At 43.0% G+C, this 15758-nt stretch overlaps 1 protein-coding gene across 1 annotated transcript in view; it reads right to left on the reverse strand.

Annotated features, from left to right (window-relative positions):
* Window positions 1–1442: 1442 nt before the first annotated feature.
* Window positions 1443–15758, reverse strand: part of AAK1 (AP2 associated kinase 1) — a 117794-nt gene continuing 103478 nt past the window's right edge. Inside the window, exon 22 of the mRNA XM_060251881.1 lies at window positions 1443–2653. Within this exon, the coding sequence (XP_060107864.1) occupies window positions 1542–2653 (1112 nt within the window). The 3' untranslated portion in view covers window positions 1443–1541. The remainder of the gene's footprint in view (window positions 2654–15758) is intronic.

Raw genomic sequence — 15758 nt, forward strand, 5'->3', positions numbered from 1 at the left:
CTTCCCTGACATACATACATACATTCATTCATTTTCTATACGACCAGTTCTTCAGCTATCAAAAAGTGGTCAAAGAATTGCCGATGTCATTAAGATTAATACCATGCCATTCCAAAACAGTGTTTTCCACAGAATGTGATAAGAGATACCTTTAAAGATAAAAGAATTGTAGCTCTTCTGGCCAGATATACAAAATGGAAACAAGAGCTACTATTTGAACACTAAGCTTCAGATACTGTTTTTGAATACCTGGAGTGATTGCACCAGACATTATTTTTAGTAGGTAAATGTGCATATAAGAACACACTCCATCAGTGACTTACAATGATGTTGTGATTCCTTAGATGTTTCAGTAGGACAATCCAGTGATGGAAAGCATGCTTCCCTAAAAGACACTTCTCCACCCATTACAGAAACATACAGCCAAATAAGATGGACGTGTTCTGAAAGTACAATCACAGTTCATGTAGGTTACAGTTAAGCTTAACAGGCATGAGTGGTGCCTCCATAAACTGACTGTGCTCTGGCGAAAGACAGAGATTCTGTAACCGATGTACAGGGACTCAATATGGAATAGGTTCTCTGAAGGCAAATAAACAGGAAGCATGGAAAAAAGCATGGCCCTGAACTTGGTAGGATTATCATGATCAGCCTAATCAATGGGAATTTAGTTGATCTGTACTAGATATATCTCCCCACTGATCCTAGACTTCTCCAATTCACAACTGAAAGGTAGCTTCACAAATTACATCAAGAAGCAGGTAAAAAGCCAAGCCTTCCTTTGGTGTAAAGGGGTTTCCACCATCAACCTATCCTGCATTTCCATTATCCCTTCCACACACAAAAGAAGGAACAAAATGCCTAACAGCCCAATGCTAAGCATATTTATTAAGTCCCTCTGAGTTCCAGGTACTTTCAGATCAGGATGCCTAAGATTGTAGCCTAAATTGATTAGAATGCTGCTTCTCCAAACCACAAACTGATTTAAAGTCTTCAGAATTAATGACTTCGGGTAAAAAAAAAAGTTCATCTATACTGTAGATTAGGATCTCTGTTTCAAACTAGAAGTTTCTGGTTCTAGGGTAGACTTCATTAACTGGAAGAAACTGGGAAAGTCTACTATGTCCAATTTCCCAGATTGTCTCTTGAACAGGAAAAAAAAAATTAAACCCTCATCTCGGTACCAATTTTTTTCCTGAAATGTTATTGGTGTAATGTTGATATGCTCTGTAATCCTTAGTAGATGCTATTATTATTCCTCTGCAGTATATTCACCCTGTAATTACCGGTGTGAACAGTGATTTAAAAAATACTGGGAGAAAAGAGGCTTTAGGGGCAGGGAAGGACTATCTAAAAAGCATGCATATCAAAAAATTGTCTGGCAGTTAGTAGCCTGGAACCAACAACTTCATATGGTTCAAATGAGCAGCACAACATTTGACGTTTATTATAATAGTTTTGGAGTGTTATTCTGTCTAAGGGCTTATAAATTAAAGAGCAACGTATCTGAAGCCATGTAAGTCTGTCACAGTGGAAACTGCTTAAGGTTTCTGTTTCCCCAGTTTGGAAGGAAAGGGTGCTGATGCAAATGGGTCAGTGCTGGGCAGCTCTTTAGTTCTGTAAGAAAGAGAGGCTATGGAAACGGACCCAGCTATGGCTTGCTTATTGGTCTGAGATACCACTTTGTAAGCTGCTATAGGTTGAGCTTCCGTGCACAGACTGCCTTCTGGACTGTAGTGACGGGAGTATTTTGCCAATGACTGTGGGTGGAAGGGCTTGCTGGCCTTTGAGCCCAAGAGGCCTTCATGGGGAAGTGTGTGTCCTTGCAGCGCATCATTAGGAACACTACCCAATTCTTTTGGTGCATCCTTGGGAGGAATGGAGTCTTGGCCTTCCCCTGCCTGTGGAGAATGAGGTGGAGCAATGGATGACTGAGACGGGGCCAGAGGATATGGAGGAAGAGGTGAACTGTGCATTCCTGTATCCAGGTTCTGGAATGAAGGATTAAGAACATACTGGCCACCTCCAGTTAAACCCAAGAAAGCTGCTACAGCAGGAGATTCCTTAGCACTGCCTGATGGCATCTCTTCCTGGTTTTTCTTTTTCGTGAATGGGGCCCGAAGGAACACATCACCCTCATCAACTACATTGCTTTTGGAGACAAAGGGTGCTTTGGCGAAGATGTCCAGGTCATCATGGAAAGTTCTGGAGCTTCGGAAAGGCGCTGTGGCAAAGACATCGCCTTCATCAGATATTTCTGCAGGGTGGTTTTTGAAAGTGTTGTGTAGAATCTGCCCCATTCCACTCTGGGAAGATGGTTGGTTCAAGACTTCCTGGGAAACTTTGGCTCCTTCCTGAGCTGGATTCATTTTTCCACTCTCCTCTTCCTCTTCAGAGTCCATTAGCAGAGGCCTGGACCCACTACAATCCAATATATCTCCCTCATGGTCTGTCCCTTCCCCCTCACTGCTGTGAAAAGAGCCATTGCTTGATGGGCCATCTCTTGCCAGATAGTCAGATTCCCCTCCATGTTGGTTGTCTGCTTCCAGTATCAGCGGCTGCTTTTTGTTCAAAGGGAGGCAGCCAGTAGCGGAACACTCATGACCTTGGTCAGCTTTTACCACAAAGTATACAGTTGACTCCCCTTGCGGACCTACAAAGTACAAAACAAAACCATTACTTGTTGATCAGAAGATTTTTTTCAGTAGAACAGAAGCACAGATGTGTTATGACTGATTCAAAATCAGTAGCACATGGGTAAAAATGAGGGAGGAATACATTACAAACAAAATAAAAACTATGCAAAGATGAAGCCAGGTACATAACAGCACACAAATCACAACTTCCTCACAGGTTCAGGACTTCACAGATGTCATGTTAGGAGATGGAAGATGTTATAAATACAAAACATTCAAGCTTCATTCAAACATCTGAATCTTTCTGAAGGGGGGGACTGATGATTGTCTCAAGATTTACATGGCTGCAGATGAGTGGCACACAAACTATCCTTTGATTTACAATGGAAGGCCAGCTTCTATTCTTCATGAGCAAAGAGGGAGAGAAACTGGGGAAATGTCGGCTATTTTTGATAAAAGCTGAGAATCTAGAGCAGTGTCATGTGTTCAGTTCACAGTCTGAAGCCCTTGACATGGTTCTCAATAACCTGTAACTTTATGGTGTACTGAACCATCCTTTCTGGGATTATGCAGTTTATTTTTTTTAAAAAAAATCTAAACTGTATAAAGCAAAATTAAGCACCTAGCTGTAAGCAAAATACACAGCATCCATATGAATGCTTCCAGCCTCAGTTGGCTTTTCAAAGAATCTGAAATTTCAAACTAGAAAGCGCTAAGTCCCCAGGACATGGCTCTGTAAATATCTTTTCTGCAGTTTATACCTGAGAATGAAAAGTCAGCACTCAAATTGGATTTCACTACCTGAAGATCCTTTGTCCTGCATCTAGTAAAATTCACCTGTGAATCTTCCCGGCAGGTGGAGGATCAATCACTTGGCTGTTTTTCTTGCCAACTTACACAGAGAACAATGGCTACAATATAGAGGGGTGCATGGCGTTTAGAGCTCAGCTTAGTCAGTTTGGGAAATGGGATATACAGGCTGTTGCAGAAACCATTTTGGTTCAGTCCAGTCAAAGTTTGCACAGCTATTACAACATCAATGCCTGACTACCATAACAAAAATTTAAGGCAAAAATGGGAGAGCTTTTTATTGGTATTCTCATTGGATGAGCTAAAATTAAAGGTATTCTTTTGCCTGAGGGATCACACATACAGTTACCAGAACACAAGATATCTTACCTTCCAAGAAACAGTAGCAGGTTATCATGGCATTGGACTCATGTTAGCAAAAGGACAGGAAAAAGGTACATGAAAACTAAACTGTAGAGAACCCCAGACCAAGGTTTCGACATTTGCCACTACCAGTGGGTCAGAATGAAGGGCTTTGATTTATGAAAGAGTTATATTTTATAAACTGCTACAGAGATTATCTAGGTCGTTTCAACTAGCTCCTGCTGGTTTAGGAGAATTTTACAGATAGGCCTGATACCATACAACACTTTATAAGTACTTCGAGGAAGAGGACAGACTCTAAATTAGTAAAGCCATAATTTTTTAAAGTTTCTACAGCCTGAGTGCATACCTGGAATCTCTTAAAATACCTTAGCAGACCCTGGGAATTCCAACAAAGGGGAAAAAAGATAGACCATGCATGTCTAGAAGCACCCATTGTGTGTGTGTCTGAGGCTCAGTGCTTTGGAAGAAAACAATTCATCTCATAATCAAAGACAGCACTCTAAAAATAAGCAACAAAACAAGTTTATTGAGAAATTGTGAATTTTGATACATTACACTGTAAACACAAAGCCAAGTGTAGATAAGGGATGGACATTGCAATGTGCTCTACAAAAGTCTCTCTTTTCAGAAGCCAGCATGCACTATTTAATAATGTTTCGTTCTCAATTATAATTTTAATTTTTCCCACTGAGGTACCACCCTCGCCCCACCAAAAAGAATACCCACTTCCCCATCCCCATAGATCACTGTAAAGTTCATGGTATTTTGAACATGGTTTTGACACAAAAGGGAGAGGAGGAGTAGGCTGGATCAATTAAAAATGTGTTTGCACTTACCTGTAACCATTGTTCATCAGGTGGTCTTCTGTGCAGGCACACATGGGGGACTGTGAAGAACAACTTCCAAGCTTTCTCAAAGAAGCTTCTAGGCTCTGGAGTACTCCTCCTCCCCTCTGTCTATAGAGGTCCCTTTTCCAACCCAAAGGGTCATGTGATAGAGGCAGGGCAAGTCCTCCTTCCATCATTCTCTTCACCACCATGAGAAGGCCCTGCACATCTGGCAGCCCACAGCTGGAAAAGGAGGGAGGGATATGTGCCTGCACAGAAGGCCACCTGATGAACAATGGTTACAGCTAAGTGTAACCCCATTTTCATTGTCATGGCTTCTGTGCATCAGAGAATGGCAAGCTCACCTACCTTAGGAGAAGGGTGTGGCCTGATAAATGGAAAATTGTTTGTAGTAGAGCTTTTCCCACTTCAGCATCATTTCTAGAGTCCACATCAATCGAGTAGTGCTTGATGAATATAGAGAGAGTGGAATAAGTTACTGCTTTGCAGATGTCCCCCAATGTGAGTGTAGCATGGATTGCTGCTGGTCACCTGAGCCCTCATCAGGTGAGTTTTCAGGGACAGTAGACAAGAGATCTTAGCTTCATCATAATCTGTCCAGATTGCACAGACTACCCAGTGGGAGAGTGACTATGCTGATGCAGCTCTTCCTTTATTTGACCCTTTGAAACATATGAACAGGTTTCTATCCTTCCTGAATACTTGTGCCCTTTTAAAACAGAGCGTTCTTCTTACTTCTAGTGTATATAGTCTCTGTTCCAATGATGGCAATGGGAAGAACACTGAAAGGTGATGTCTTGGTTGAGGTGGAATTGTGATACAACTGTAGGAAGAAACTCTGCACTAGGTCTGAGTACTACATTGCCTAGGTAGAATTTAATAAAAGGCGGGTCACAGTGCAGTGCCCGTAGTTCGCTTACTGTTCCGGTTGAAGGTAATTGCTACCCAAAAGACAGCTTTATAAGAGACAAAAGACAAGTCAGCATTGGCCATGGGTTCAAACAGTTGGAAACATACTAAATAAAAAGAAACTTGTTGGACTCCAAAATTGAAAAGACTGGCAGTCCATTAACTGGGACATGAAATGCAGAGATGGTGGATAGGTGAACTTTTAGAGATGAGGTCACTAGATCCCCTGCAGTTCTAGCAGGTAATCAAAGATTTTGCTCAAGCTACATGATTGTGGATCAAGGCCATGCTTGTCAGTCTAGTGCACAAACCTTTTCCATTTATAACTATACAGTCTTCATCTTGTGGGTTTGTGAGAAGCAGTTAAATCTGTTCAACCTTGTGCAACCCCCCCTCTATTGTAGGATTAGCCAAGTGGTCAGGTGCAAGGATTGTTCCTGAGGATGGCAAACAGGCCGTAAATGAAGATGTGTTACCTTCTAGCCAGCTTCCATAGTGTGTGGAATCATACCCTTCTGGGCCAGAAGGATGCATGATGACTGGTCCACCTTTATCTTGGGAATTACCCTGTGGAGGATACCAATAGGGAGAAACATATAAAAGAGGTGGCCATGCCATTACAGCTGGAGAACATCCCCCGTGGAACCTATGCCTGTGGCTGCTGTGCAACAGAACTGTTGTCTACTGACACAAATAAGTCTACTTTGGGGACCCCACATTTTTTGAAGATTGGGGTCAGATAGCTGTCTGATATGAACCACTCTTGTTCTGCACTTGTGTCCCTAAAGTATCTGCAACTGTGTTGTTTAGATCTGCTATATGAACAGCTGTCAGCTGCACCCTGTGCCTTATTGCCCATTGCCAGATTAGTGTGGCCTTTCTGTACAGATGGAGGGATACTGTGCCTCCCTACTTGTTTAGATAGAACTTTGCTGTGGTCTTGTTTGTTGCTTCTAGAATGTGTCTTCCTCTGATCTCCATAAAAGAATTGAGAACAAGTTTGATGGCTCTCAACTCTAACATTTTAATGTGAAGCATGGATTCTTTCTTAGTTCATGTACCTTTCACCTTTAGTCCCTGACAGTAAGCATCCCAACCTGTGAATGAAGTGTCAGTGAAGAGGTAGGTGTCATGGGATTGGACCCCTAGAGGGATTCCCTTGAGGTGGTTCTCTGATATGAACCACCAAAGGAGAGACTTTACAGTGACTTTTGGGAAAGATAGTCTCCTCTATTGAGGTTTGGAACTGCCATTAAAATTCCTTATAAGCCAATTTTGCAATGATCTCACACATAAGCGAATGTATGAGACCATGCTGTTGTGGAAGCCATATAACCTAGAAGTCTATGTATGTGTTTGGTTGGCTGGTATCTGATGGACAGAAATTTCTTAACAAGGCCCGACATAATCTTGACCCTCAGGAGGGACAAATATGCTTTCTATTTTCAGGAATCTAAAGAGGCCCCAAATGAAGTCAATAGACTGAATGGGAGTGAGGTGGGATTTCTTCCAGTTTACAAAAAAAACCCCCAAACCCATTGACTGAATAGCGTGTAGGGCCAAGCTCAGGCTCTTGACCAGCCTTTCAGGGGGAGGGGGGTCATCAACAAAAAGCTGATTGTAAGGGTATACCATACAACCTTTTAACTCCAAGTGAGCTATAACCTCTGCCACACACTTTTTAAATACCGTGTTATTGTGAGCCCAAAGGGAAGCCCTGTGTACTCATAGGTGGCCCCTGAATAGTTGAACCTCAACTGAATAGCTGAACATATGAATAACTCCTTATGGTAGTACACATCCTTTAAATCTAGTATGGCAAACCAAATGTTGGGAGCCAGAAAGTACATCACCTCCTGTATGGATAGCATACTGAACTTTGGGTAATTCAAATGCTTATTTAAAGAATCTTAGGTCTAAAATGGGCCTCTTGCCTCTGCCTTTTTTTGTCAATGGCAAAATATTTAGAAAAACAGCTCTTTGTTCCTCAGGGGCTATATCTGTAATTGCTGCCTTAGGAAATAGAGAGAAAGCCTCCTGTGTTAGAAAGGGGAAAGGGTGGCAGAACTGGGTTGAAGGGTATTCAAGCAGAGGCAATAATTTGAAATCCAAAAAATGTCTCTTTATTAACATCCTATCATCAACAGTAACTTGACACCACGTACAAAAGAACTGGGATAACCTATCCAAAAAACCCTGGTCAGAACCTAGACAGGCAGATGGGGCACTTCTAGAGTGCTGCTCCCTAAGGGATTGGCAGGGGGTTCTTTGCCATTGTCTACCCTGTCTCTTGGGCTGGGATTGTTGAGTGTAAGGAAACCTGAAACCATGCTGGAAGGTCAGAGGGGCCTGTATGATAGGACCTTGATTGAGTATACCTCTGGGTATGCCTTGGGAAGTACCTTTGTTTAAAAGGTGTCGATGAATTATGGGTTATGTCCAACGAGTGGGCTACTAACTTGTTCTTCCTAAACTGAACCAAAATTGCTTTGGTTTGGTCACTAAATAGGTCTCGATCTTCAAATGGGAGATCCTCTGTTTTGACTTTCATATCAAGTGGAAGGGCTGAAGAGTGTTAACCATGAATATCTCCATATGACAATGCCAGAGGCCACTGACCTGCTATTACAATCTACTCCATGCCTTGCAGCATTGAGCTGCTGTTTCCCTATTTTTTGTCCTCCTGCAATGAAAACTCTGCTTATCAACACAGAGTCTTAGCCACACTCTACTTATCAACAGGTAGCAACTCAGGAAACTGTGAGATCTTTTCTCATAGTAACATTTGGTAGCAGCCCTTGACTGGTGTAAAATTAGCCACCCCAGTTCCATAACCCCAAAGAAGTAGATCTTCCTTCCCAGCAGATTGAATCTTCTGCTTTCTTTATCAAGGGGGAAATGAATAACTTCCAGCTCTTCCCTTGTGTGGTAAGACCTCTGAGACGATGGAGTTTGTTTGAGGGTGGCAAACAAGTAGTCATAGTCTTCTTCCCTGATCCTGTAGAGATTTTCCAGCTTTTTTGACAATGCTAGTGCTGAGGCCAGTATAGCCCAGATAGCTAAAGCTATGTCCTGTATCCCTTGCAACAATGGGAGCACCACAGTGCCTAAGTCAGGACTGTACAAAACCTTCATTATAGGGTAGGATCATTACGGTTAGACCAAGGGCTTTCGCCAATACATCTTCAGATTCTCTGTTGGGGAGGGAGGTGATAGGTCGGCTACTGTATCTTCCAGAGATGGCACTGAAGTGCTCTCTGAGCCTGCAACTGAAATTTGGTAGAGCGCATCCTTGGAATTGGAACTGTGATGGGAGGAACCCATGTCAGTCGTATTGATGCTAGTGGTCTTGTCTAAATCTTGTGGAAGATTTTACAGGTTACCATGAGTATGGAGCCTGTGGGGATGCCCACTGTGGTGACATCGTGAATGGAAACAGGCCCCATGGATTTTGCTGAGATGGGCACTGATTTGGTTGCCCTTTGACTTGTGATGTGGGTGAGCCCATGGAAGGCATCTTGAAAACTTCATTTTCCAAGGAATCTAGGAACCTTGATTCCCTGCTTGATGGTGAGGGGTGGCTTCAGATGCAGAAATGAATCGACTATGAGCCCCAACGGCAAACTGTAATGCCAAAGGGACTTTGATTTGAAACTAATCAGTGTTGATACTTGGCTTGGGGCGGGGAGGATTGATGATTGAGTGTGGTGATGGAGACTGTCAATTTTGAGGGGAGCTTCATTGGCACACACACGATGGTCATCTGGCTAGACTACGATGTGTTTGGGTTTCTTTTTAGCCTTTTCCAGAGGCAGTTCTGACGCCAATCTCAGGGTGAAGACTTGAGTTTGCAGCTCCAATAATGAGGGTGTTGATGCCAAAGTCACTGAATGGGCTCTTGCACCCTTATCCGTTTGAGTCCGTTTTTCTCCATGGGGATCCAGGGTGCCCAGAGCTTCTCCCCAAAGTGTAGCTTTAAGTCTTGCCACTCTCCCCTCATATGCCTTAGGAGTAAGGTATTTGCAAGCTGGGTATGTAGCTGTGTTGTGGCCCTCTCCCAGAGATAAGAGGCATGAAGAATGATCATCATTTTGGGCCATTTGAACGCTGCACTCCCCACACTTCTTAAATAGAGCTATCCTACTGATTTGTAAGTGAAAGTCTTCACTGTTCTCCATGAGAAAACCTTGTTTTATTCCTGAGGTCCCACAAAGCAGCAGCTTAGAAGCACATCCTCTCCTTACAGTGACGAGAACTGAAGGAAGGAGTGCTTGCCCCACCTCTGTCATGTGACCCTTTGGACAGGAAAAGGGACCTCCATTGACAAGAGGGGAGGAGGAGCACTCCAGAGCCTAGAGGCTTCTTCAGAAAAGCTTGGAAGCTCTTCTCCACAGCTAGCCTGCAATCATACAGTCCTCTATGTGGGACCGCACGGAAGCCACGATGATGATGAACAACTGGTTGCAAGATTTGTAGATTTCTGGAATTATCCATGTTGTACTTTTAGGTTGTGGAGCTACAGCCAACTTAGCATCCAGTGGCCGTTTTGCTGAGATGTGTTTTGCTGTTCTAGCACACCAACTATCAGTTAAGCACCCTTAGCACTGAAAGCACAAGAAGAAATAGACCCTTTTGAATCCCCCTGTTGGTTTTATGTTGATCTACATTGAATATTAGCTTATGATGTCTGCTTTGCTACAGTACAAACCAATCACTCTTGTTTACACAGCAACGAGCATTTGGTTCCAGGCATGAATACAGGCTTGATTTGGAGCTAGGAATTCTTGCTTCTGCTATAAATGGCAGCTGGTTTGCCTCAGGTGAAGAAAGGCGTCTTGTTTGGGGGTTTTCCTGAGCCTATGAGTTGTATTACTTTAAAAGCCTGTTGTTGCAGTTCTAAGGATGTGGAGCCTGCAAAATCCCTGGGGGTGACACACCCCTCACCCTCCAAAAGAGATAGTCCAGAATTAGCCATGCTTTCACCATCCTCATCCATGGCCTTAACCTTTTAAAAAGTGTTCAGAAGCACCTCATGTGCATGACTGTATTTTTATCTCAGGGCAGGCCAATATTATCCCCATATTTGAGTGGGGGGTGGGCACTAAGGATGGGAGAGCAGGGGCTTGCCTAGCAGACACACATTTGACTCCGCATGGCATTTCCTGAGCTACCATGGGACACCAGCCCTCTGATTTACAGGGCAGACAGCACCAATCAGTATGAGAGGCAGGTGCCCCATGTAGAAACCCACTTAGCACAATCTCCTCCCCCTTCAAATTACATCTTTAACCCTCTTTCAGGAAAATATGCCTTCTTCTGACCCACTAAAATGCCTGCTTCACACACTTAAAGTTTTCACAGTATACATAGCTGTAAACATTCTTAAGGTATGATGCATTGTTTCATTTGTTCTGAAGTATGTAATTGCAAAAATAAAATAACAGAAGGGTGATGAGCAAATATGCAAGTCATGATTCCACCTGGATCACATGGTACAATCATTCCAGGAGGCAGAGGGGGATATGCCAGCTTTTCCGCTGAAGCAGACAGGAGATGGAGCCAGGCTCTGAGTGCAGATGCAGAATGTGAAACTTCCATTAGACAGCAGAAGCAACTTCCAATTAGCTATGTCTGATAGCTCGAGGGTCCCACAGGGTCATCCAGAGGGTCATCTATATTGTATTGGGTCATCTATATTGTATTGCACTTGTAGCAGTGAAACCTCCACCACCAAGTGGCTAAACCAGTGAAACAGCTTGACTGCTCAGGGAACAAAACCTTTTGCAGACCAGATTCCGTAGAGGATGGATGGATGTCTATTTGGCTGGAATTAAAATCTGACACAGGGGTAGGCTGAAAGTGAAGAGCCAAGGAGAGTAAAGAAGGGCTCACTTGAAAGCAATGGACTGAAAGAGAAGCCAAAAGGGTCAGTGAGGGCTTGTAGAAAAGGCAGGATATGAGGTTAAGGGCAGGAGAGACCAGATGAAGAGTCAGGGATGGAGGTCAAGAGACAGGCTACCTAATGGCAGTGAGAGACCATAGTCCCCAAATATTTATTAGACTTATATCCTGCTCTCCCCACCAAAGCAGGCTCAGGGTGCTTACGTATCAATAAAAAACAGGATTGCCAAATCTGGGCTGGAAAATTCCTGGAGATTTGGGGAAACACCTTGGGATGGCAGAGTTTGGGAGTGGTGAAAGCACCTTGGGGTGTAGTGTCAGAGTCCCCTCCCCCCAGCAGCCATTTTCTCCAGGGTAATAATTCTGGGGGCTCTCTGTCACCTATCTGGAGGTTGGCAACCCTCCCCCAGAAGAAGAACCCTGAAGAAACCTGGGGCACTAGAGAAGCCAAGGGAGAAAGCCAGATTCAGGTAAAAAGGCTGGCCAAGAGAAGGAACTGTACATAAACAGGAAACAGGAAGTGGATGGGCAAGGGATGAAGCCACAGAGGCCAACATCCAGTAAACTTAACAGCCTGACAGAAATTTTGCCAACTGAGGCTTCTTCTGTTGCTGAACCGGTGGCACGTGGAAACGGTAACGGCAATGAAGAAGGGTGAAGGTTCCAGTGAAACTGAAGCTGAATTAAAGAACTTCAGGCTTCTCATTCATTAAGAATCCACTTTAGAGGGCAGTCAACCAGGCATTTTCTGTACTGCTGATGCTGGAGGCTGGCAGTCAAAGCAGAACTGCTTTGCTTTAGCAACAGCGTTAAAAGAACAGACGTTTCCAGCTTACATATTGTGAAAAAGGAACAATGATAAGTTGAAGCAGCATCTTGTCAACAGCTAACATACATTTTTTGGTTTGTTATCAGGGTAAACCTTTTCCATTGTTATGTGAGTGGTGTTAAATATGTTTATTTTTCTTCTGTTTGCCCTGAATAAGAGTTGTTCAGCATTATATATTTTCTGGTTTTATTGGATATGCCATTTCTAAGGTATCCCTTCCCCTCCCAGCTGATGCTTTTTTCACCCCAGTCAGGAAATAGCCCTTTATAGAACAAAAACAAATTACTGTTATGTACATTTCTTAAGTATGCATTGTAATAACAGTTAAAGATTTTATTCCTTGAAACATTTACAGAAATGTTAAGTTATACAGAGCAACATTTTCCTTCTATACAACACTTGCATAGCAGTGTTCAGTTGTCTACAATTGAACCAAAGGAGGAGGTCTCCAATGTATATGCAGTTTGCTTTACCATTCTTTAAAACACAAGATAAAAGCAGAGAAAATATACAAACTTACAACAGCAGGATCTATACAATACTGCAGCGTATGATACCCAGACACAGATCTAGCAGACGTGGCCACAGGGATTGTAGGCAAAAGTAATAATTTAATTCCAAGTCATTACTGCAGTTTTGAAGTTACCAAAGACAATCCACTGGGGATTCCTCCCTCATGGGAATTGATAGGAACTATGTAAGGATTCGATTCCCATGCAACTTGCACAGGAGAGCTTCCCAGTGGATTGTGTCCAATCTGTTTGCATAGATGAATAACACAAAATATGTAACATCTACAGATTTCAATGGAGGATGGGGGTAGTCAAACCACTGGAGGTGAACAAGTACACTGTCCAGCTAACTGCAAAAAACAAAACAACATGAACGCATGTTAAACAGATTTTCAGCAAGTTGCATGATCTGATAAAACAGCCAGTAACGTAACCAGGGGGTTTCTTCCCCCATTTGTTTTCAAGGGTACTGCAGGTCCTAAAAAGAACCCTAATAAAAGCGCTGCCATGTAGGAGCAGAACCACAGCAGGGGACTCTGCATTTGGAGATGTGGACCTAAGACAGAATCCACAGCAAAAGAAATGCAAGGAGCAAAGGGCCTGAGAACAGGGAGAACAGTTTTGATCCCATTTTATCACTGCTTCCTACTTGAATGAAATAATTTTCTGACAGTCCACCACAGCATATCTAACTATGCATATCTACAATTCTGTGGCTCTTGCAGTTTCCATGTATTTTCCCTTCTTGCCTACCACTGGGACGGATTGTTCTTTTAACTTTTATGGAAGGTTTCCAGTGGACCCACTGGAAGGCCAGTGGTGGCTAACAGCAAGCCATGCTTCAGTGATCCTGGCCGCAACACATATGGCATTTAGGACAGACGGCCAATGATGTGAAAAGAGGAAAGAGGAAAAACTGTTTTCATGTTCTTCAGGAATAAAAAACCCTCTGGTTTATAACTAACACAACACTGGAAATTAAATGCAGCTATGGATCCCAGACACTAAAGTGCATCCACAGAACTATCAAAGGTGTTAGGGAAAGAGTAGTGGCTGTGTCATTGTTAAAGCATCAAATTGGTGTTAGTGGGAAACGGTGTCAAGTCACATGTGACTTATGGTGACCCCACAGGGTTTTCAAGGTAAAAGAAGTACAGTGGCGGTTTGCCATTGCCTGCCTCCTCATAGTGACCCTGGACTCCCTTGGTGGTCTCCTATCCAAATACTAATCAAGGCTGACCCTGCTTAACTTCCATGATCTGACAAGACTGGCCTAGCCTGGGTCGTCCAGGTCAGGCCAAAAGGACCTATTCCACCAAGATGGATTGCTGGGGCCTTTGAGTCAGTCCCTCTCTCCACCTCACTTACCCTCAGATGACAGTTATAAAGGTAAAATGGGGAGGACAGAACCAAGTATGCCATACTGAGCTCCTTATAGGACAGTTGCTATGACACCATACTAGAAAAATGTTTTAAATTTTTTACACAAATCCTTACTCAAGGTGCACTGGAGCAATGACCCTCAAATTCAAATACAGTAACTTTTTACATTGTTAGTTACATAAATTTTAGCTCTTGTTATGATGTCTAGGCAAGCACTGTAATAAAAGTATGAAATTTAGAGATCAACAGCTAGGATATTCAACAATGAACTCAAAAAGAATGACCTTCCACAGAAATGAAGAGGGGTTCGTAGGGTTCCCAGTCTCCTCAGGCTTAGATTCTGTGGCACAGCCTGAGAACAAAGGGATGAACATTAAAAGATGGGACAGAACCCTGAGTGGTGAGGACCAAGAATGGAATCTAGCAAGGTCAAGGGAAGAGTCTTGCTGGTTCTGGCGTTTCAGGAGTAGAGCCTACTGGATATGGAGGTGGATCAACTCCAAAAGCTCTCCAGAGAAATTAAAAATAACTCCTTGTTCAGATTCTGACCCCTTACCCAGAGATTTTACTTCTTCCTTTTATTACCTAAAGAGGGCTAAAAGTTTCAGGTCAAATCATGAGACCTGGAAACTCTAAAGGTTTTGTATCAACCTAACAAGTATGGGCTAAATCACATGTTCAAGTTTCCTTCCTCTTCAAGCTTAGGTAGAAGCCAAAGATGAATTAATTCCCTTCCAAAGAATCTACTTCAGCAACAAATTCAAGAGATGTGTGTGTGGGGGGGTGCAGACACATCTTCATGGGTAATTCCAGAGGATGCTTCACTGCACCCTACAATTAGGACACCATGGGTTGGTGTTGATGAACAATCCAAGACTCCCACAATGGTACCTGCATTATCAGTGCAACAAGAAGGGATGGAAAGAAGGCTTACTTTTCATATGGAAAACCAGAAGGTGGCACACATAGTGGGTTAGGCACTCACATTAGGGCTTAGAATTCCAAGCACTAAGTAGAGGACTAACAGTATAATCTTATGCAGAGTTACTCCAGCCTAAACCCACTGAAATCAACTGTAGTAAATCTGTATAGAATCACACCATTAGACACTTCTGCTGTTTTTATCCAACTACATATAGACTGTTCTTTATATGTAGTAGACTGTAGGAAAAACATGATTCAGTGATTATGAGAATGAGAGACTTTGGCCAGGACTAAGCCTTCCTGGAAAGGAGAAGAATTGGGCTTACTAAGGATTTGTCTGAGGCCAGAGGTGGATACAATGTACATATGCCCCACTGCAACTTCAGTGGTTCTGTTCCTAGATCACCACCTTCTTAGAGCCCCAAAAGAGATTTGTTTATCAAGAAACCTTCCTCTCCTCTTCCAGACCTCTCATTGTGACTCTTGGAGAAAACAGAATGTTCTTCATTCTACAAAGTATTTGAACAGCTAAGCTTTTGTATGTTACTAGCTGGGCCCTAAACACAGTCCTGAAAGTTTAAGATCAATTGTTGCTTGGATTTTTATTGGGTAATACAGTGATTTGTTATGGTCACTGGGC

This window comes from Heteronotia binoei, chromosome 12 (genome assembly GCF_032191835.1).
Source record: "Heteronotia binoei isolate CCM8104 ecotype False Entrance Well chromosome 12, APGP_CSIRO_Hbin_v1, whole genome shotgun sequence".
NCBI lineage: Eukaryota > Metazoa > Chordata > Lepidosauria > Squamata > Gekkonidae > Heteronotia > Heteronotia binoei.